The sequence below is a fragment of the Myotis myotis genome, unplaced genomic scaffold (genome assembly GCF_014108235.1).
Source record: "Myotis myotis isolate mMyoMyo1 unplaced genomic scaffold, mMyoMyo1.p scaffold_m19_p_17, whole genome shotgun sequence".
NCBI classification, from domain to species: Eukaryota; Metazoa; Chordata; class Mammalia; order Chiroptera; family Vespertilionidae; genus Myotis; species Myotis myotis.
In genome coordinates, this window is record NW_023416321.1 from 19109880 (window position 1) to 19132625 (window position 22746).

The 22746-nt window shown below is 35.5% G+C and overlaps 1 protein-coding gene across 8 annotated transcripts in view; it reads right to left on the reverse strand.

Moving 5' to 3' along the window:
- TANC2 (tetratricopeptide repeat, ankyrin repeat and coiled-coil containing 2) overlaps nucleotides 1-22746 on the reverse strand; it is a 247181-nt gene that overhangs the window by 105332 nt on the left and 119103 nt on the right. For all 8 annotated transcript variants that reach the window (XM_036340072.1, XM_036340071.1, XM_036340070.1 and 5 more), the window contains 3 exons: nucleotides 16215-16363; nucleotides 13988-14174; nucleotides 12380-12643 (listed from right to left, as the gene is read on the reverse strand). In XM_036340072.1, coding sequence (XP_036195965.1) covers nucleotides 12380-12643; nucleotides 13988-14174; nucleotides 16215-16363 — 600 coding nt within the window. The remainder of the gene's footprint in view (nucleotides 1-12379; nucleotides 12644-13987; nucleotides 14175-16214; nucleotides 16364-22746) is intronic.

The following is a 22746-nucleotide window of genomic DNA, read 5'->3' on the forward strand; positions in this document are numbered from 1 at the left end:
CCAGGCATGTGCCCAGATTGAGAACTGAACAGTGACTTCCTGGTTCATAGGTCAATGCTCAACCACTGAGCCACATTGGCCAGGCAACGTTCATAAAATATAAATTTTAGTGTGAACTTACATTTTACTAAATTAATCTTTACTATAGTAATTCCTAGGAAAATGAACATCAATTTTTTATTGATTTATTTAACAAAACCAAAAAATGCAGTAAAATATTTTGGAGTGAGTACATTCCTCAATTTTGGACAGACGACACTAAAAGAAACAGACAAACATTGCAATTACTGATCTGTATGAATAGTACATTCTTTCACAAATCCAAATACTCACGGGCAAAATGAACCTAAAAAAAAGCAGTGACACTGAATATCAAGTGCAACAGCTCTGAAGTCCTTATTCAGGGCTTACAGATCTGAAATCAGACAATGCGGAACTACTGCTTCAATCTGAACTGCAGTTAAATATGGTTAATGTTTACCTAAGTTTATTAAAATATTCATTCTTTATCTTATGTTAGCAATTAAGATATTTTTGATGTCTATCACTATTTTCTTTATCAAATTAATCCAAAGTAATTTTATTGCCTTTTTCTTCATTAAATCATTATTCTCCTTTTTAAGTTTCTGCTATTTTCAGTTTCTTTCTGCTTACCCATTTTCAAAAATCTTATCCCTTCAAATGCCTTATTTAAAAGCATGAGAGTCAGGAGACATGAAATTCTGTTAGCTGTGTCTCTTTGTTCTACTAACTGTATGTAGTTGTACTCTCCCTCAGAGTCACTCGAATCTTTTCATTTACAAACCACTTTCTGAGAAAGAGTCTTGGTCATACTTTGTCAAATGGGATCTCACTCCTTGTCTAAATTTGCTCAGGCAAATACTTTTTCTGCTTCTCTGACTGATCCCTCAGTCACATCAATTGCTTCTCCCTTTCAGCAACCACGTACAAATATTGCTGATTAGAACTTGTGTTATTCAGCTAGTTGTTTACATGTCTGTCTTCTCTTATTATTAAAAGGTTCTTGCCCTGGCCAGATGGGTCAGTTGGTTGGAACGTCAAACCATATACCTAAAGGTTGTGGGTTTCATCCCCAGTCAGGGTGCATGCGAATAGCAACCTATGGGTCTCTCTCTCTCTCACATCAATGCTTCTCCGACAATTAAGAAAAACATATCCTTGGGTGAGGAAAAAAAAATTATAGAAGGTTCTTGAGGACAAGAAGGCAACATCTGATTCATCTCTGATAACATTATCCCTTCAGAATAAATCAGAGTGCCCAGTATGTAATGCTCAATACAAAATTGAATTCCAGACTAGTCCTATTTAGATTTAGAAATCTGACTGGCTCTATCCTTATCCTCCTCATTACTCTGCTTAATGCTCAACAGACATCACTATGGTAATATGCTTGGCTCCAACGATTCTATGTAATAAAAGCCTAATATGCAAATCAACTGAACAGCAGAATGGCAGGTGGAACAACTGGTCGCTATGATGTGCACTGACCACCAGGGGGCAGACACTCAACACAGGAGCTGCCCCCAGCCTGCAGGCCCCAGGCCAGCCAAGGCGGGTGCCAGCGGGGCCCCCTGATTGCCCCGCCGGTTGCCCCAAAGATCGGCCCTGATTGCCAGCCAGGCCTAGGAACCCTACCCAGACACGAATTTTGTGCATCAGGCCTTTAGTCTCTCTATATAAAAGGCTAATATGCTAAGTGTCCCTCCAACCGTCCAACCAGTCGCTATGATGCGCACCGACCACCAAGGGGCAGATGCTCAATGCAGGAGCTGCCCTGATACGCACTGGCCATTTACAAAGAAACAGCACCATGGACCTGGCACTGACAAAGCAACACTTGTCTTCCCCAAATGGAACACAGGCCCCGCCACCACCCTGGAGCGATAGCCCACCAAACTGCAGCCAACACTGCTGAGACCCCATGACACAAAATGTGGCCCACAGCCCAGCCCTGCCTGGAAATAATTGCTGTGGGCATTGGGTAATGACATCAACAACACCCGGCTTCCTTTCCCTAGCGACTAGCCTCCTTGCAGTTTCTTTAGCCCAGGAACATGACTTCCTTTTTAGCCAGGTGCAAACATTTTACACTTTAACCAAATGTCTGTGAAGCATTTTCCTGTGCCTCATCTCATTTGATCCTCACAGAAGTTCTAGAATAGGTAGACAGGAGCCTCGGTAGAATCCTATTTTCTTTTCATTAGCTGGAAAGCGGAGACTTAGAAAGTTTAGAAACTTAACCTGACTGAAAAGAAGAAATGGTGGACCTTGAAAATGACTTCAGGTTTTCTCACTGCACAGAATATAGTCAAACACTGCTGCAGTTAAATATTTTACCCTTTGTTCTCCCTGTGTGATCTATAATAATAATCTGCTTCATGTTGACATTTACTGCTGTTTCTGACAATTACCTGAAAGAGAAGTTGGGGTGCTTCACTGGGCTGGAAAAAGTTTAGCTACATCAGAAAGCAGGCGTAATTAAGCAAGTTTATTCTATATCTATAAAAGGCTAAGTTGATGCCGGGGTCCAACCCCAGCAGGTCCAGGGGTTCCCAAAGGCGCAGACGGAGTCGGCGAAGAAGGAAGGGCACGGAGACAGTGTTCAGTTGATCATCATAGCCGGGTTCTCTTGTCAGGATCTCCAGTGAAGTTCACCAGGTTCTCCAGGTTCTCCAGTGAAGTTCTGGTTAGGAGCTCCAGCCAAGTTCTGTGTCCATGTTGTCTTGCTAGGTTCTCCAGCCAGGTTCTGTAGCCAAGTTCCCTCGCTAGGTTCTCCAGCCAGGTTCTGTCCAGGTTCTCCAGCCAGGTTCAGTCACCAGGTTCTAGTCAGGTTCTTTTGTCAATTTCTGTAGTCAGGTTCAGTCCAGGATCTTTTGCCATGTTCTCTCCAGCAAAGTTCTTCTGTCTGTAGGTTCTGTGTAGGTTCTGTGTCTAAGTTCTGAGTGTAGGTTCTGTCTTCTTCCTTCTGTCTTCTGAGTTCTGTCTCTTTCTGTCTTGTTACATCTGTATTTATACCAGTTGATTCAATCCTATCAATCTCTATTACAAAGGTTAGGGTGTTTCTTATCTCCATTCCAGGGAGTAAAGATTATGTAGCTTAAGCATGATTATTCATAGTTAAAGTGATTAATTACCCGCCTGGCACTTAGTTAGGGGTTTTATTCCCTCCCTAACTTCAGGGAAAATCCCTACTTGGGGAAACAACCTTTCTCAGAGAGGCGACCTTGGTTAAAACACATAGTGCCAAGAAGGTGAGTAAACATATTAAGAACAGTATGCCATATATGCCAGGTCCCTTGAAACAGCAAGGATGGACCGGCTCCCGGCAAGTTGACTCGCACATGAGTGATCCATATAAAGCTCTTGCTGGTGCCAATCGCACATGTGTGTTTCGATCTGTCATTGTCAATCGTGAATTTGGTTGACACTTCTATTATAGAGAAAGAGAGAATATCTATATTAAAATATTTCTTCTAATTAATTTCCTTTCATTGGGCATGAATCCGTGTACCAGGCCACTAGTGTTCATATAATCTTCCTTCAGGTACTCCCTTCAGATACTCTCTTTATTTGTGGGTGGTTAATCCTCACTTGAAGATACTTTTTCCCAATGATTTTTAGAGAGAGTGGGGCGGGGGGAGAGAAAGAAACATCAATGTGAGAGAGACACACATCAATTAGTTGCCTCCTGCACTCACCCCTGAACTGGAATCAAACCCTTGACCCTTCGGTCCTTGGGCTTATGCTCTAGCCATTGAGCAAAATTGGTCAGGGCACTCAGGTACTCTCGATCTCTCTTTTAACTTTTCTCTAAAACACATGTCACTTTCTATCATATTATATAAATTATTTATTACTAGGGGCCTGGTGCACGAAGATTCGTGCCCTGGGGTGGGTCCCTCAGCCCGACCTGCACCCTCTCTAATCTGGGAGCCCTCAGGGGAGCTCTCGGGAGTTTCTGTCTGTCTTTGCAATCATATGAATGAATTGTCTGAGACCCCCAACCCAGTTTGGTTTGTTGCTCACAGAATAATAGAGGCTTTTTTTTTTCCTTTGCTTCATTGGTGGAAATTTCCTGGAAGTTTTAGGATATCTTCCCTTTAATTTTTCCTAGACACTCTGATTTTACTTATGTCTCTCACCTTTGTTTCCCTCCACCCCCACCGAAACAGTAACTTGCTCCAGACTCACTTTGCTCTAGTGCAGTGGTTCTCAACTTTCCTAATGCCGCGATGCTTTAATACAGTTCCTCATGTGTGGTGACCCCCAATTTCACTGTTACAAATTGAACATAATTAAAGCATAGTGATTAATCACAAAAACAATATGTAATTATATATGTGTTTTCCGATGGTCTTAGGCAACCCCTGTGAAAGGGTCATTCGACCCCCAAAGGGGTTGCGACCCACAGGTTGAGAACCGCTGCTCTAGTGTCTAGGAAATCTGTCTGCCACCAGAACTACAATTCTCAGCTTTTCTGGTGCTCCCCGCACTCTGGGCTTCCACTTCCGGTTCTGGGGCTGCCATCAGAACTACTATTCCTAGAATTCCTGGTGCTCCCTGTGCTCTTGGTTTTCCCTTCCTGCTCTGCCTCTGTCCCACGGCCTCCCACTCTGCCAAATCCTCCAAGCCACCAACTCTCCCTCTCTGCTTTCTGTCTGGTGGCTTGGGAAGCCAAGTTCCCCAAGCCGCTCCACTCTCTGCTGACTCTCCCGCTCTGCTCTCGGCCTGGCACCTATGTATGCAAATTAACCTGCCATCTTTGTCGGGTTAATTTACATACTCACTCTTGATTGGCTGGTGAGCGTAGCAGAGGGATGGTCAATTTACATGTTTCTCTTTTATTATATAGGATGTTTATTTAATTTTCCCTGGCTAGATTGTAAGCTCCATGAAGGTGGCAATCTTTGTTTTGCTTATTAAGGATTCTTAAGTGCTTTAACACATTTCGTACCACTCAGGAGTTTTCTCGTGTTTCGCGTGCCATCTGTTAAGGACCGCTCACGAGTGTTCTCGTTTTTCACGCCCATGGAAAAAGGAGTGAATCTATATACTTAAGTAAATTTTGTTTGGTCCCTCTTCATAGAGGAAAATGTTTTATGCAGTACCATACGTTAAAAAAGTACTAGGAACTTTAATTGTTTAATTGTTTTTGTAAATAAAAATGTTTTAATTATTGAAAAACAACACCTAAAGTGCATTATGATGATTTAAATAATGTGCAGTTTGCCCAAAAAGGTGCAGGCCCTGGCGTATGTCTTAGAGATTTCTATGCGGTATGCAATGTGTTAAATAATGCCTGGTATGTTTAGAGTAAATCAGAGTGCCCTGCATATAATGCTCAATATAGAACCGATTCCAGACTAGTCCTACTTAGGTACAGAAATCTGACTGGCTCTATCCTTATCCTTAGTATTTTGACATACTTTTTAGAAGTTAAAATAATGCTCAATAAATGCTTTTTTAATGACTAAACAATTGTATTTAACATATACTTCGTGTTTTGGCTACATTTAAATAATCAATGAGTAACAAATCAGGATTTGTCTTATCCAGTTATTTGAAAGCTAAAGATGAAGGAGGTGGCCATAACAACAACACCTTGTACAACATCATCCCACACAAACACTGATGGTAGATCTATATAGACATATACATTCCCATCTCATGATGCTACTCTTATTGTAAAATTGTATAGGCAAATATTTTACGATAATCCTGCCAAGTTAAATTAATACTATAACACTTAAAGAACACTTTCCAAATGTGTTTAGAAGAGATAATTTGGTAAGTTTAAGGGAAATAAAGAAACAGGAAAAAACAAATGTGTAATAAACCTTTCATATTAAAATAAAATGCTTTAAAAAGTAAACACATAAAATCTGTCAATAAAAAGCCTTCTCTGTTTTCAGAGAAGGAAGAGGAAGTAAAAAAAGGGAGCATATTATTTTTGAGATTTCATTAGATCAGAACAGCTGACTCACTTATAGAACATTTAACTGACATACTTTTTAGAATTCAAAATGATTTAATACACAAGTGGGCAGAAAAAAAAAATCCAGAGACAACATTTAGTACAAAACATTCCAGAGACAACTCTATATTGAATTTGAAACCAGTTTGAATTATTTATTCTTATAGCAGTTGCCACTACTGCAAATAGATTTTAGCAGCACAATTGTCATTCTGGCTGATCTGAGAAAGGAACCTGGAAAGACACTTTGTTTGCAACAGCCTGGGCAAGAAGCCACTCTGGGTCCTTACACCTTTAGAGTCATTAAGCCAATGTTCTAAGGTCTGAAAAGCCCATCTGGATTTTTTGTAAAGTCCTCATTACAGTTCCTGATTCGATTCATTTAAATCCCTCAGGAGTCCCATTTTTGCATTTACCTGATTCTTAAGATCCTGTTCTTAGGAAAATGTGCAGCTCCAAACATTAACAAGTAGATGGTGAAAGTTTATATTTTAACTGACTTCTGTTGTCTGTATGTTTCCCTGATAGACTCCTCATTTTCACACAAAGCATGGAGGACAGCTGTTGCAAGTGAACATTTCCTGCTTCCCACATCCCTCCAATTCATTGCCAACTTCATTTTAAGACATCATGTATGACCATAGACAGCCTATTCTCTGATAATTTCTGCCACGCAACCGCAAGTCCACAAGGGTTCTCTATTTTCTTCTAATACAACAGGCTTAAAAATAAATATGGAATAGTGATTTACATTTTGAAAACAATAAAACACATAGTTTTCATTTTCTCATACTTAAGACTTTTAATTTAAAGGTATATAACTAAATTTATATTTGGAAAACTGAGTTACCCCAGAAAAAACACAAGCTTTACTACTGCCAGAACTCATCTTTAATGACCGTCACTTTAGTTAAAAGCTCTTGTTTTCAGTAAAGAGCACTTCCTTCATATGTGGTATGTGGAGCTTTTAATTGGTATATCTAACTATAAGATTTTACCTGTTTGAGTCTTTATGTTTCTAAAAGTATACAGTTAAATCTAATAGACCAATATATTTATACTTATAATAACCAGACTTGTTTTACTAGTAATAGTTAATAAAAAGTACATGATTGCTTTTAAAATTTCATTATATAGACTTTTTCTATTTTTGAGTTAAAAGCTCAGAAAAACTTAAAAAGAAATACATCAACATAAATATTTGCATATACTCTAACTCCATTCCCTACAAGCAAAAGTATTATAAAAGCCAAAGTGTTATGAAAGCCACGTGTCCTTTCCATGCTTTTTAAAATCAAGGGACTTAGGGAATAATACAAAGTTTTAGTTTTTAGAGTTCAATCCAGCAGCAGCCTCAAGGATTGTAAATAATTCCTTGACAATTTCCTGGTCCTGTTCCATGTGGCCCTATAACAATGCCAACAAACTCAGGCAAAAAGAGGGTGCTTCTCTTCCCCCAGTGGAGAGCAGTATGCAACACAGCAAGGATCCTTTAAACAACTACTCCCCTAGGTGTGTTTTTTCTTTTTAAAGTGATGCAAATGGTATTTTCACATCATTATTCATCAGTATTTAGCCTCTAAAATAAATATATTACTCATACTGAGATAAAGTTATTTTAAAAGAGAAATTTAAAAGCTGGATTTGAATAAGGCCTTTTATTATTGGCATTTCATCACATACCCCTCCTTCCCTGCTGTGCATATGCTTAGAACAATTTAATAAATATACTGTATTTTCCTTCTCTATTTCAAGCTCATATCATAGTTAAGATCCTTAATTATTTCTGTTAACCAAGGAGATTTGAGTATTTGATCTTCCCACAGTTTTGGGAAACCACTTCTGTGTACACACTGGAAAGTAAATGAAAATATGTATATCTAGAGCTAAAATGAGAAGAGAGGACCCTCGTGAGCTAAGAAAATTTATTTTAAAAGATGATTTAGATAGCTAATCATTTAAGCTACCAGAGATGGTGGTGGTCTTATCAAATATTTATATACATTATACAGTTAGCCGAGTAATTCCATATGCAATTAATTTTATTTCTCTGCATTCAGGGAACATTTTCAACCCATCATCCATTCAATTTTAAAAAGAACTGAGTCATTTTCTGCCTCTTTGTGAGGATACTGAAACCATGATTTTCAGTCACAGAAAACCCAATACAAACTATTCCCTGACTTATGACTTGCCTTGCAGGCAATAGTAGATCTGTTTGTATTACATTCAACACTGACAAGAAATAATTATCTGATGAAGTATTTTGTTCAACATAGCCAATATGTACCACTCTGACAGTATAAACTCCTATTCTCCAGGACAGAACTAACTGCCTTCTGATGGTGCATTTAGCTTTTACCCTTCCTTTCCTTTGGAGAAGCATGATCAGTACTACTTAGAATATGAATATCTCTTTTAGTCAGAAAGGCCAGTGTTATAGGATGACCATTGTGATTGGTAAAAAAAAAGAAATAATTAAGGTCTGTAGGAGTAATAGTTTGGGCTAATATTATTCCCCTTACTCTTTTTTTTTTTTTTTAATGTAGGGGGAAAGGAAAGGGAAAAAAAGAGGGAAGAAAATAATTAAAGTATGCACAAGAAGTATTTTCCAATACTTGAATTAAAACAAACTCCAATAGCAAAGAAAAAAAAATCACTGTTTCATAATACTTGATATAATCAGCATACTTTCTATTAAAAAGATAAACAATGATAGCAGAAACACAGTTCATAAAAGCACAGTAAAATTTCCGTGATCCAAAAATATATCAGTAAGAAATGAAAAAATAAGCAACAGGCAGAAAATATTTTGCAAAAACATCTGATAAAAATTTTTATCCAGAATTTACGACAAATATTACATAAATAAGAAGACAAAAAACTCAATAAAAAAATGTGCAAAGGTTTGAGTAGCTATTTCACTAAAGAAGATATATGATAGCTAATAAATACATAAAATGCGCTCAGCATCATTAGTCATTAGAAAATGAAAATTAAAACCACAAGATAACATTTCATACCCAATCAAAAAGCTATTATAACGGATAAGATAGTAACAAATCGTAGAGAAGAGGTGGAAAAACAGGAATCCCCATACTGTGGGTGGAAATGTAAAATGGTGCAGCCACTTCGGAAAACAGTTTGGCAGTTTCTTAAAAAGTTAAACATAAATTTACTCTATGATACATCATAGGCATCTATCCAAGAGAAATAAGAACATATGTCCACCCAAAGAATTACACATGAATGTTTATAGCAGCACTATTCACAATAATCAAAAATTGTAAAAACCTAAATGTTCATCAACTGGTGAATGGACAGATAAAATGTAGTAATAATAGCTGTAACAGCTGAATACTATTTGCAATAAAAAGGAACAAACTTCTGATACATGGATCAACCTCAAACATTATAACAGACATAAGAGACCACATATTGTATGACTCCACTTATATAATATGTCCAGAAAAGGTAAATCTAAAGAGATAGAAAGTAGATTACTAGTTGCCTGTAGTTCGGGATGGGAATGAAATTAACATTAAATAGACATGACAAGTCTTACTGGGATAATAAAAATGTTTTAAAACTGATTCATGATGAAGGCTGCATAACTTGGTAAATATATGAAAAATTACTGAGTTAGGTGAATTACTCAATATGGGTGAATTTTATGTGTAAAATATAGCTAAATATACTGGATTTTAAAAAGAATAAATTTCACAGAAACTGCTGCTACCACTGAACTAAGGTGGAAATTGGAATAATTTCTGGCCAGTTTGGGTACCTAACAACTTCAACAAATGAATAAGAAAAGTATTAATTTATTGAAGTTACTAGGTTAATATACACTAAAAACAGTTATTTCTTCAAAGTTCTAGTTATGTTGCCTAAGACTGCTATTTCTAAACCAAAACCAAGGGAAAATCCTTCTAGAAAGAAGTTTAAATATAATATATATATATATTTTAATTGAGGTATGATTTACATAAATTATGTAAATCTTATGTATATAGCTCAATACATTTTTTTATACACACACACGTCACAAACAGACACACCCATGCAACCACCATTCAGATCAAAATATATAAGCAGAAGGCTCCTTTAATTGATATTCCCATCAAAGGTAACCACTACTTTAGTTCTATCACTATAGAAGTGCCATAGTTTTGTCTGTTTTTCTGAACTTTATATAAATATACATACTTCATACATTCCATAATATTGTCTGTAACAGTAGTACCTTCTTTTTCATTGTTGTATACAATTTATTTTCCAGTCTACTATTGACGGACAGTTGAATTTTCAACTTTTGGGAATTAAGAATAAAACAGACACAAACATCCTTATTGTTGGTCTTTTGGTGAACATCAGAACTTATTTTTGATGGGAATTCCATATAGGAGTAAAATTGCTAGATTTTAGGTAACATGCATATATAGCTTTATATGTCTTTAATTAATTTTGCCAAGCAGCTTTTTAAAGTGGTAGTATCAATTTATTGATATACTCCCACCAGCAATGTTTGACAATTTCAATTGCATTACATCCTCACTATCAATGGTACTGCCATTCCTTTTAATTTTTTGGGTATGGGTATAGTAGTAACTCATTGTCAAGAACCGTGAAGGATCTGATATTTTGCAGATATTACTTAGAATATTGGCATTTCCTAGGATTTTTATGTAAATGGAATCATATACTATGTACTTTAAAAACTATCTGGCTTCTTTCACTAAACATAATTATTTTGAGATTCATTAGTTGTTATAGTATCAATAGTTCATTTATGCCCTAGCCAGTTTGGCTCAGTGGATAGAGCGTCAGCCTGTGGATTGAAGGGTTCGATTCCAGACAAGGGCACCTGTGGGAGACAACCAACTGATGTGTGTCTCTCTCACAGTGATGCTTCTTTCTCTCTGCTTCTCCCTTTTTCTTCCGCTCTCTAAAAAACAACAATAACAACAAAAATTCCCCCCGGCCCCCAAACAAACAAATAAATAGTTCATTTCTTTTTGTTGCTGGGTAGTATCCATTGCAAAGATATACTATAATTAGTTTATCCATTCACCTGTTGATGGACATTGTTAACAATTTTTGGCTATTACAAAGAGATTTGCTATAAACATTTGTGTATGTCTTTATGCTTTCATTTGTGCACATATACTTTTATTTGTATAGATACTATTGGGCTTTTCACCTCACAATGTCTTTCTCATAAGTTATAGCATGCTAGGATTCTAATATGACATCATGGGTAAGGATCAACATATTTAAAAAAGGCCTAGGAGAGAAAATATTCTATCACCATATTAAAGCAAATAATCTTGAAAAGTTAATAATAAAATCTTCTGAATTACTGTTCTGCCAGGTGAGGCATTGTCCGCATAATGACGCATGACACATGATGACAGATGCTGATGGTCTCCCAGCGGTTGGAACAAAGAGTGACGGTTTAGAAAAGGTATGAAAATGAAAAAGAACTGGGAAAGGCAAGAAGCATTACACTATCACCTGCATAAATAATTATATCTGGGAACTAAGAGAACTTGACTACAGTAAGTAATTTATTATCTTGTATCAGTAAAATAATCCTATCCAATCATTCATCAGGGAAGTGAAAAAGACAGACTGTGATTTTATAGTATGGACAACGTTCAAATGATGACACATTTGTAAAATGCCAGAATTCCCAATTATTCTGCAAAAGTTCCTGGTCTGAATTATTAAATAGTAACTTAGGTGTAGAAAAAATATCCTTAGACATCAATTCTAAATAGCTGCTTAAGAATAATGGCTCTATATTCCAGCCATTTAAACTTCGGAACCATTCCTTTATGACTGAGGCTGCTAGTGGTATTTATTAGTTATTCTTTAGCAATGTAGGCATCTGGTAATTCTTTTATAATAAGATAGCCAGATATTGTGGAAACAGTGAGCTCTTAGAATATGGAAATAGAATTCTTGGCTCTCTGCCACTCCCTTAAACTAGAGGATGATTTCTGATAATACAAACTCTACTAAAATATACTTCAATTTAATTTAATTTAATGTTTTTTAAAACTTTAAAACCTCAAACTGAAATCCCTTCAAAGACTTCTGTGAGAAAAATGGTTTTTAGAAGTTCAACAGTGTACTTTATAAGATTCTTTTTCTGATTTTGTGTGTGTTTTTATGTATTTTGGGGAGAACTAAACAATCAACCTCTTGAGGAACACAAGCCTTCCCCCAAGTTAAAAAAGATATACACATGTATATTACCCAAACACAAAAGAGCAGCTTAATCAAAGAAGATGAATGAGAAATTTAAATACTGTAAGAGAATTTATTTTCATTTCAATATATATGCCGGTAAAATGGTCATTATTTTGAAAACCTTACCTGCTACTGAATTTGGTCGTGGCATAAGATACAGAGGAATAGATTGTACTGATTGTGATAAAACTGTTTCCAAATTCCTCTCTGGGATTTTATTCAGACTATAGGTGGAAGCTGTCATATTTTCATCTACTCGGTATAAACAGGAATCCATGCTGGATTTTTGAGATTGCCAAGGTTTTAGATTTCCTCCAGATCCTAATTCTTTACTGCTTTCCCCAACATATTTTGTGCGTTCTACATTTTCAGAATAGCTTGTCAACGTAGCTAGAAAAAAAGAGTAAAATGAATTGTTTAAAAACAACAACAACAACAACCCTGGAGATTAATCTATTAGTACTATTCAAATTCAAGATTAGATAGTGAAAATATTAGTTACATTATTTTTTAAAAGTTACTGATGATCTTTTCATTTACACCATGAAGTTTAGATAATTGAAACCAACATATATCTCTCACATATTTTCTCTTATCTCTCTTATTTTTACCTTAACAACTCTACTTAAATAAATCAAATTCCTACATCAGTGCTAAAGGACAAACAAGGAAGGCCTATCAATGCTAAAATGTTCAGCAATTTCATCAAAAGGAAATCCATATAATTTTCATGAATTACTGGAGTGCTCCAGAGGTCTCAAAAAGATCTTTATATTTATACTCTTTTTATCTTATATTTTCCCGCATTTAAATTTATTTCCTGGTCCTTTATATGTAACAAAGAATTAGGAAAAAAAAAAAAAACAAAACCAAACAGTCCCTAAGAAGAAGCTAATAGAGGAGAAAGAATCTGTCCTAATAAGGAGGCAATACAGGGCCTTTCTGTTTGTACATTGAACTGTAGCTCTAATCCTATCTAGTCCCTTAAAGAAATCAAACAAAAACCTAAAAGGCTTCTAGAACTTTATTGAGTCTTATCACCAATTATAAAGAGGAATTATAAACAGGAAAATTTCCATCAACCTTAGATATGGAAGGGCTCAAATACATTAAAATCTAGATTATAAAAATCTCAGCAATAATTATAAAACAAGAATATCATCCCAGGAGAGTTTTTAAATGTTAGTTCATATTCTCTTCTTTCATTTTAAATATTCCTATTGTTAAAAGAAGAGACTTAAGTTCATGACGTAATTTCTATGTTTCTTTTCAGTGAAGTTTTCTCTTTGGAAATTTAAATGGGAGTTCTGGACTTTATTGTAACAAGGAAAGAAGGTGAATTACAAAGACAGACAGACACCCTGCTTGTCTTCCTGCCTTGCAGCTCTTTATCAAAATATGTCCTCTGTGCATCTGAGAATTAAGTGCTGCCAACCAATCTCCATATCCCCACTGATATTAGGGAGCCCAGTGCCATGGCAACATCTCCCTGTCAACTCCATCAGAGTGGGCAGTCACCATCAGGTTTCTCAAAATACCAGTGGCCCCCACCTCCACTTAGTCATGAGTTATCCTTTTTATATATCGTCCCTATTATCCTTTTTATATATTCCTGGATTCAATTTGTTGAGAGTTTTGTTAAGGATAACAAATATCAGCTTTTTTGAAAACTGTAAGCTTGTGTAATTATTAAAAAAAAAATACATAAAATGATTAACATAAAAACCAACTCACCAATGATGCCACTATCTCTGCTTTCGAGGGTGGAAGTTGGACTAGTGACAGCCCCATAGTTGCAGTCCTTGGCTGTTGCATTTGTACTGACTGGTGGGAGGGTGGAGCAGGGGCTACTAGCTGGTGGAGAGGCAGTGCTGCTAGTCAAGGTGGAACAGGGGCTTATCCGCTGGGTGATTGCTGAGGTCTGAAAAATCGGAATGAAAAATAAGATAAACTGATCAGCTGTTAAAGTAAAATATTATCTTATGGTAAAACATAATCTTTGATGAGAAGAAGAAGAAAATCTGCATGCAGCTTGTACATTTTTTGCGGTTCTATTTGTTTTTGCCTTCCAGGATAAGATATTCTGCATTCTACAATTAAGGTGATACTTAAACTTAAAATGAGCAGAGACTGGGGCCAGTTTTTCTGCCTAGAAAATTTCCAGTAACAAGTATTCTTTATCATTAACATGAATTAATGGAAAACATTTTAAAATTAAGCACAAGTTGATCTTGCTGTTTCCAATCAATAAAACTTCTGAAAGCTTGGAACTTTGTCTTGTTCATAATTTTTCTTTGGATAGAAAAAACAAATCTTCAAATGAGAAAAAATTAAAAAAAGGTTCATAATGCAAATAATTGTGTTTTGGAAACATAGGTGGCTGTCCAGAAACACTAAATGAATGCAGGGAAAATGCTTTAATCTAAAAGCTAGTTTAATAAAATAGATCAAACAGTATTAATTTAATTAAAAACTTAATTTTTCTGTAGAAACTGATTACTAAGATCTCTTTGTATCCTGAGTAATTCTTACACCTGAAGTTACCTCCTTTTTAAGATTCTGATGGGAAGGAATAAAAATAATCACAAAAAAAGATCGGTGGTAATATATTCTGATTTACTGAATTTAATAATAATTCACTTTTCTTTAGCTCTTTCTACTCAAATAAATTACTAACATAATGAATAAAAGTACTATTTTTTTCGAACACTAAAGAAATTCTATCCTTTTCAAAATGTGTGTTGTGACAAAATCACATTAAAGAAAACTGATGATAAATTTCACATCTTTAATTCTTAATTTTAAAAGAAGCTTTTCAACTTCTTTAAATAGTCTTCATATTCTCTCTGCTGAAATGAAGATTTACATTTAATATCTGATTGGAAAAGGTGTTGATTACTAGATATGAAAATATTAAAGTTCTTTGACTCACCCTAAAATATTTCTAGATGCAATCACTTGTATTAAATTCCCCACTGGAATCCATGCACCAGGCCTCTAGTATGCATATAAGATCTTTGGTTAATCTCTTCCCGCCCTCCCCCTTTCCCCCTTCCCTCTGAGATTCATCAGTTTGTTCCATGTTTCCATGCCTGTGGTTTCTGCTCCTGTGTTGAGCGTCTGCCCCTGGTGGTCAGTGCATGCCATAGCTATCAGCCGATCGGCTGGTCGGCCAGTTGGCCGGTCACTTAGGCTTTTATATATATATTGATACTTTACCTTTGTTTAATGCTATACAGTTTTTTAAAATTTTAATATATTATTTCATTTACTCCTTTATTAACTAAGTATAAGACATATTATTTCCCTCATTTAAGAAATTTGAAAATGAAAGTATGAAAGCTATGAAGTAGCTTATTTTTTTACATATAATATAGCTTATATATTTATATACTAATTATATTGCATATTATTTTATACCCTTTATTTATATGGCATTTTATAGCTTACAAAGTATTTTAATATTTATGATTTAACTTGATCCTAACAACAATCCTGTCAGGTGTTATTATTTCATATTACACTAGAATAGTATGGTTCTTAACAGACTGCCTGGATTTAAATATTACTATACCACTTTCTGACAGTGTGTTTCCATTTTTTGTATATCTAAAAGTTAATATAAATGGACTCTACTACATTAGGTTGTAAGGAAGCTTAAATGGGTTGTAAGGAAGCTTAAATATATATATAAATTTTACTTATTGGCTTATTTACCCATTCTTTTTCTCATTCATCCAATAAATGAATCAAAACCTTAATATGACTTTTGAAAGCTAAAAATGAAACTTAAAGATGTTTTATAAACAGAACAGATCTTCAGGCTTCAAAAAGCATTCAACAATTGGGATTATTCCTCTCAACACACATACATACACACACACACCTGTGAAATTTGCCCTTCCCTGGTATAAAGGTTGATTCAGCCCATATTTCACAGAATTAGTGACAAGCAGTTTACCTGATTTTCATCTTCTACTTCCATGTTGTATTGGTCACCTGGCTGAACTTCTGTGACTTTCTCTCCAAGGAGGAAACCCAGACGAGTCATGAGTGTGTTTGCTGCCTCATCTACAGATGGAGGGGGACCAAGTTCCTGTTCGGCATCACCTAAAACAGGAAGACATTGAAACATGAATCTATCAAAATAAAATGGCCTATTTCTACAACTATTATTACATTTAGCTTGGTCATTTCCTTTGTTTTCACATTGTAAATCCAAAATAACAGGGTCCCTAAGAACCTGATTTTCCCATATTTACATATTATAACTGATATACTGTACTCAGATTATCCTCTATTTATTTACTTAAAATGACTTTGAGAGAATGTTTTTGTAACTTTCTGAATAGAAAAAGTTTCCCATTTCTTTGGCAGTTAGCCTTCTAATACAGTCCTCATCGTGGGATCTAGTTCCTGGCCATAATCACCACCCTTATTCAGGCTTTTTTTCTTTTCTTTAGAGTTTGTGTAACTATTCTTAATTTTTAAATTAAATCAGTTCAAACTTACAAAAAAAGTTTCAAGATAATACAAAGAATATTTTTTCCTTAACCATTTGAAAGTACTGACATGATGTCCCATCATCCCCAGATACTATGTATTTCCTATAAACAAAGACGTTCTCTTACATAACTACAGTACCAGCACAGAAATCAGGAAACTAACATTTTACATTATTATGATCTCATGCACAGACCCCATTTAAATTTTCACATTTGTCCCAGTAATGTCCTTTCTAGCAAAAGGAGCCAACAATTTAGGATTAATCAATGCATTTAGTTTTCAGTTCTCTTTTCTTTCTTTTGATCTGGAACAGTTTCTCAGTCTTAACTTTCATGACCTTGACACTTTTGAAGATTACAGGCCAGTTGTTTTGCACAATGCCTCTCAATTTGAGTTTATCTTATGTTACCTCATGATTTGACAAAAGCACTTCTGTGTTAACTTTGATTGCTTGGTTATGGTAGTGTCTGTCAGATTTCTCTACTCCAAAATTACACTTTTTCTCTTTGTAGTGAATAACTATTTTTCAGGGGGATACTTTGAGACTATGTAAATATTCCCTTCTTCAACAAACTCTCAAATTAAAAAAAAATATTTTTGTGATAAACACATTTGTCATTTTAACTGTTTAAGTATAAAATTCAGTGGCATTAAGTACTTTGATAATGTTGTGCAACTTTTTCCACTGTCCATTTCCAGAATTTTTTAATCTTCCCCCAAAGAAACTCTGTAACCATTAAATAATAACTCCCAATTTCTCCCCTTACTAGTACCAGTACCTAGTATCCTCTCTTCTACTTTCTGTCTCTGTGAATTTGCCTATTCTAGGTATCTCATATGAATACAATCAAACAGTATTAGTACTTTTACGTCTAGCTTATTTCACTTTGCGTAATGTTTTCAAGGTTTATTTATGTTTTAGCACGTATCAGAATTTCACTTTTTATATTTCACCCCTTTTTATGACTGAATAATATTCCATTGTGTGTATATAACACAGTTAGTTTACCTATTCATCTGATGTTGGACACTTGGGTTGTTTCAAAATATACTATCTTATGAATAATGATGATAGTATAGACACTGTTGTACAAGTATCAGTCTGAATCTCTCCTCAACAAATTTTGCCTCTTACTTTTAGCAACCATTAATTTTCTTGGTTGAATTATCACCATGCTTGCCAAAAAATGATTTTTCTAAATTAATTACTCTTTCTATGGTGTACTTTCTTTTATCCACCCATCCATCCATCCATCCATCCAAACTCAAAGATTCCTATCTTATTTAATGAGGTTATAATCTGTTACTACCGTTATTTATTTTGTTGCTCAGATTGCCCCAGATTTGGCCAGGGTAAGCTCTTTCAATTTGGCCCCTGTAACCTTTTGTCATATCCCTGTCATTTTCTGAGCACTTCTTTGCTTTTTGGCACAAGATGTTCCAGGCTCATCTTGTACTGTCCCTGCCTAGAATGAGTCTTTTTCCCAAGAAGCTCTGGTTCTTTTTAGTGAAGAAAGGTATTTAGGATATCAGGTATGTTCACTGCTATTAGGATGTCACTGTCCTCCAAGTCCACTCAGTGGACTGAGTAAGTCAGTATATTCATACATATACATACATATATGTATGCATACATAAACATACAGTAAAGGGGTTTGTTTATACAACCCCTCCTAAAATTCACAGTGATGCTCTAATTCTAATCAAATACCATACAGTTATTTATAGTTTTTCTCCTTTCCAAAGCTGTAGCTCTGTTCCCCAGTAATGACAAATCTGGCTCTCATTATCCTTAGTTACTTCATCTAGTCCCCCTACATGTAACAAATTTCACTGTTGCTCATTGCCACCCTGCACACAGATGCTCTACTTATCCTCATTGGGTTCCTACCCCATGCTAGAGAGACCTCGCTTACCACTTCTCCCACAGTCAGATAATTTTTTCAATATTGGTATATATAATTAACATACCATAAACTATCACCTTGAAGTGTACAATTCAGTGCCTTTTAGTAAAGTTATGCAACCATCACAACTCTCTAATCCAAGAATATTTTCTTCACTCCAAAAATAAATCCCTTTCAGGTTCATTTTTGCCCTGAAAATAGAACCCTTAAAATTCCTTATCTCTGGCATTCATTTTAATCCTCTGCTTCCAGACTACTACATTCTTTCCATACAATTAGTTTTTAGAGTCTCTTTCTATTTAGGCTACTTTTCAGTAGTTACCAGCTACAGAAATTACTCTTTTTCAAACCTTGTCCCTGAGGGATGCTGAACAAAGTCAGTATAAGGTTCTTCCTTGGCCTCACCATCAAGATAAATTTATTTCATAAAGAATGTATAGAAATCACATAAAAAGAAACAAGGGAACTAAAGATGACCTATTCTAAATGTGATGCAGAATGATTTATCTAAACTAAATACCTATTTACATTAACTTGATTCAATGTCAACGTTTTTTTCAGGTTTTGTTTTACATTCAGATGCATTTAATCTAACCGTATAACAATTCACAGTAGCACAGATCCTACAGGACATTACAAAAAAAAAATGTTTTAAGTCAGATATGTCCTTTCAGCTTAGCAAGCATTAGCTATAGTGTCACAGTTTGATGCCAAAATATAATTGCTTCTTAATTTTTAGAATATTTAGTATTATACATGAAACCATTCCAAATGGCAAGACATTGAGATGTACATAGTTATTATTCAGTTTAACATTTATCTTAACTTCTCTACTAAAGTCACAAGGTGGGGGTCAGAGGAAGGGACTATACGTACATTGTTGTATACTATTATTTAATTCAAGTGTTCCATCTGTGGAAAATCTATACAGAATTCTCATCGACGTTATGTCAGAGTAGAAAAACAAGCTCTATTTTCCCTTCCCTATTTTCTCTCCAAGAGGCAACAAAAATAGATTTTTCTGCCACAGACCAGAAATAAGAGAATTGGTATTTTTATGGTACAAATATTTAGATTTATATAGATTTTCTCCCAAGAATGATTAAAAGCTTCTTGTTTCTTGATAAAATAAAAAGGTAACTGCTCATTAATTACTCTTTTCCCTTTCTATAGATTAAACTAGTTAAGCTTTTCCAAGTTTTTCTCGGCATAGATTCCTGACTTCTGGATATTCTGGGGTTCCATTTCACTTTTTTCTAAAAAGTTATACTGATAATTACCAAATACTTTATATTTACTTTTTAATACTAGGTACTATGAGGATAAAACATGGAGGAGATACAGTCATTAACTTTAAAAAGTTTATAATCTATGTGGAAAATATGACATACTATATGCTTCATTTATTTAATATATAGTGCAAGTCACCGAACACTTCACAAATATTAATCTTCATAACAGCTTTATGAAGTAGGTATTATTACCTTATTTTACAAATGAGAAAATTGAGGCACAAAGAAATTAAGTTATCTACTCAAATTCACACAACCTATAAATGGTTGTAGCCCAGACTCCTCTACTCCAGAATCCATGCTCCCAACTAGTATGTTATACTGCCTTCCTCAATGGAAAGAAATATTACAATTAGTGAGAATGTTTATATAAGACACTAACCACAAAAGAAAAGATTGGTAAAGGGAAGTTTATTAATATAAAAAGCTCTGCTCATTAAAGACACTATTAAGATGGTTAAAAAGCAAGCCATAGAGTGGGAAAAGATATCTTTAATTCATATACCTTAAAAAGAACTCATATCTAGAATGTATAAAGAATCTGTATAAATTAATAAAAAAAATAAAGACAATCCAATTTAAAAATGAACTAAAATATTTATACAGGAATTTACAAGAGGATAGCCAAGTGACCAATAAGTGTATATGGTAAAAAGCTATTCAACATTATTGGGAAATTATCATTAAAACCACACTGAAATACCACTACATATGTGCAGTGCAGAATAGCACACAAAACAAAGAAAAAAACAACCACCTGACAATCTATATATATAAAAGTATAATATGCAAATCGACCAAACAGCCGAACAGCAGAATGACCATCTGGATGACCACACTATGACACATACTGGCACCAGGCCAGCCAAGGCGGGTGTGATGCGATTGGTTGGGGGGCCCCATTGTGGCCCCACAATTGCCCACAGAGGGAGGCCCAGGCCACCGGCCAGTGGGGCAATCAATGGGGGGTAAGGAGGTGGGGTGACCATGGACACGGGCAGCACCAGGCCAAGGTGGGTGTGGGTGGGGATGGGGCCGCCGCAGGCAGGCCTAGGGACCCCACCCGTGCATGAATTTTGTGCACAGGCCTCTAGCATGAGATAAAAGAGCACTTAAATACTGCTATGTTGGTGGGAATGTAAATTGGTAGCATCAAATTTGGAAACAATTTTAAGCTGAACATACTTATGACCCAGCATATTCACTACCTCACCAAAAGGAGAGGTATACATAGGGGTAGCAAAATATATTTAATAAACATTTGTAAAATTGTTCATAACAGCCAAAATTGTAGGCATACAATGAAATATGACAGCTATAAAAGAGAATCTCACAACATACAACTGAACAAAGAAGAGCGACGGAAGATAATACATACTAAATTATTACATTTATGTAAAGTCTGAAAACTGGTAAAAGAAATAATTGATCATCGCAATCAGAATAGTGGTTATGCTTGCGGGGAGGGGATAAAGATGCAGAGGGAGTATGAGAAAGCTGAAGTGCTGGTAATGTTCTATATCTTGATCTAGGTAGTGATTATACGCTTGTGTTCACTTCATAAAATTTTATGGCTTGCATAATTACAATTTGTGTACCTTTCTGTATTTATATTTTCATTTTTAAAAATTATAGAAAAGGTATTAAGGACAGAAGACACTGGGTTTGAAAATGAAACAATATTCATCATTTTTTTCTCCAAGAAAGAAGTCTAGAATTATGAAAAAAGAAATGTTATATGTATTTTAAAAATTAATACAACATAATAAATTATTTGACCAGTCCTCTTATACCAGTTAACAACTTCAAGTGGAACAATGACATAGGATAGAGAGAAGCCAATGTGTAAAGAAATATTTTATTTTATAAGTTAAAGGAAGTGTTAGAGAGCAGGGAAGGAAACAAACTTGTCTTGGAAGAGTGAAGGGAAGAAAAGGAGGGAAGAGGGTTCTTGGAGAAGGCCACACTAAAAATTCTTGTAATGGAGGAGTTTTGATTTTTTTTTAACAGAAATTAGGGAAAGAGAGCAGAGGAAACAATTTCCAAATTCAAATTCTGTATGACATATTATTTTAACAAACACAAAACTCTTAAGATCAAGACTGATTAAATGTAATATACTAGTTAATGTTTTAAAAGAGTGCTTTATTTCTGGAATAATATTGATAGTAGTATCCTATATAATAAAAGGCTAATATGCAAATAGACTGAACAGCGGAATGACTGGTCACTATGACAGGTACTGATGATCAAGGGGCACTCAATGCAGGAGCTGCCCCCTGGTGGTCAGTGCGATCCCACAGGGGGAATGCTGCTCAGCCAGAAGCCAGGCTCACGGCTGGCGAGCGCAGCGGCGGGACCCTCTCCTACCTCCGCGGCAGCACTAAGGATGTCCAACTGACAGCTTAGGCCCGCTCCCTCTGGGCAGCAGGCCTAAACCGTCAGTCAGACATCCCCCAAGGGCTCCCGGGCTGCAAGAAGGCACAGGCCGGGCTGAGGGACCCCCCTCCCCCGAGTGCACAAATTTTGTGCACTGGGCCTCTAGTTAGTAATAATAACAACAACAATAACTAACACTTATTATTACTGTCTGGTACTTTTCAAAGTGTTTCGCGTATCTTAAATCATCTAATCTCTACAACATTTCTTATCTTACAGATAGTAAAAGTGAGGCACACAAAGATTAAGTTCTTGACCATGGTTCCAGAATTAGGTAAGTAAGCAGAGTCAATATTAGTCCAGGCTGGTTAGCTCCTGGAATAATCACCTCATTATATTGCCAAGAAAT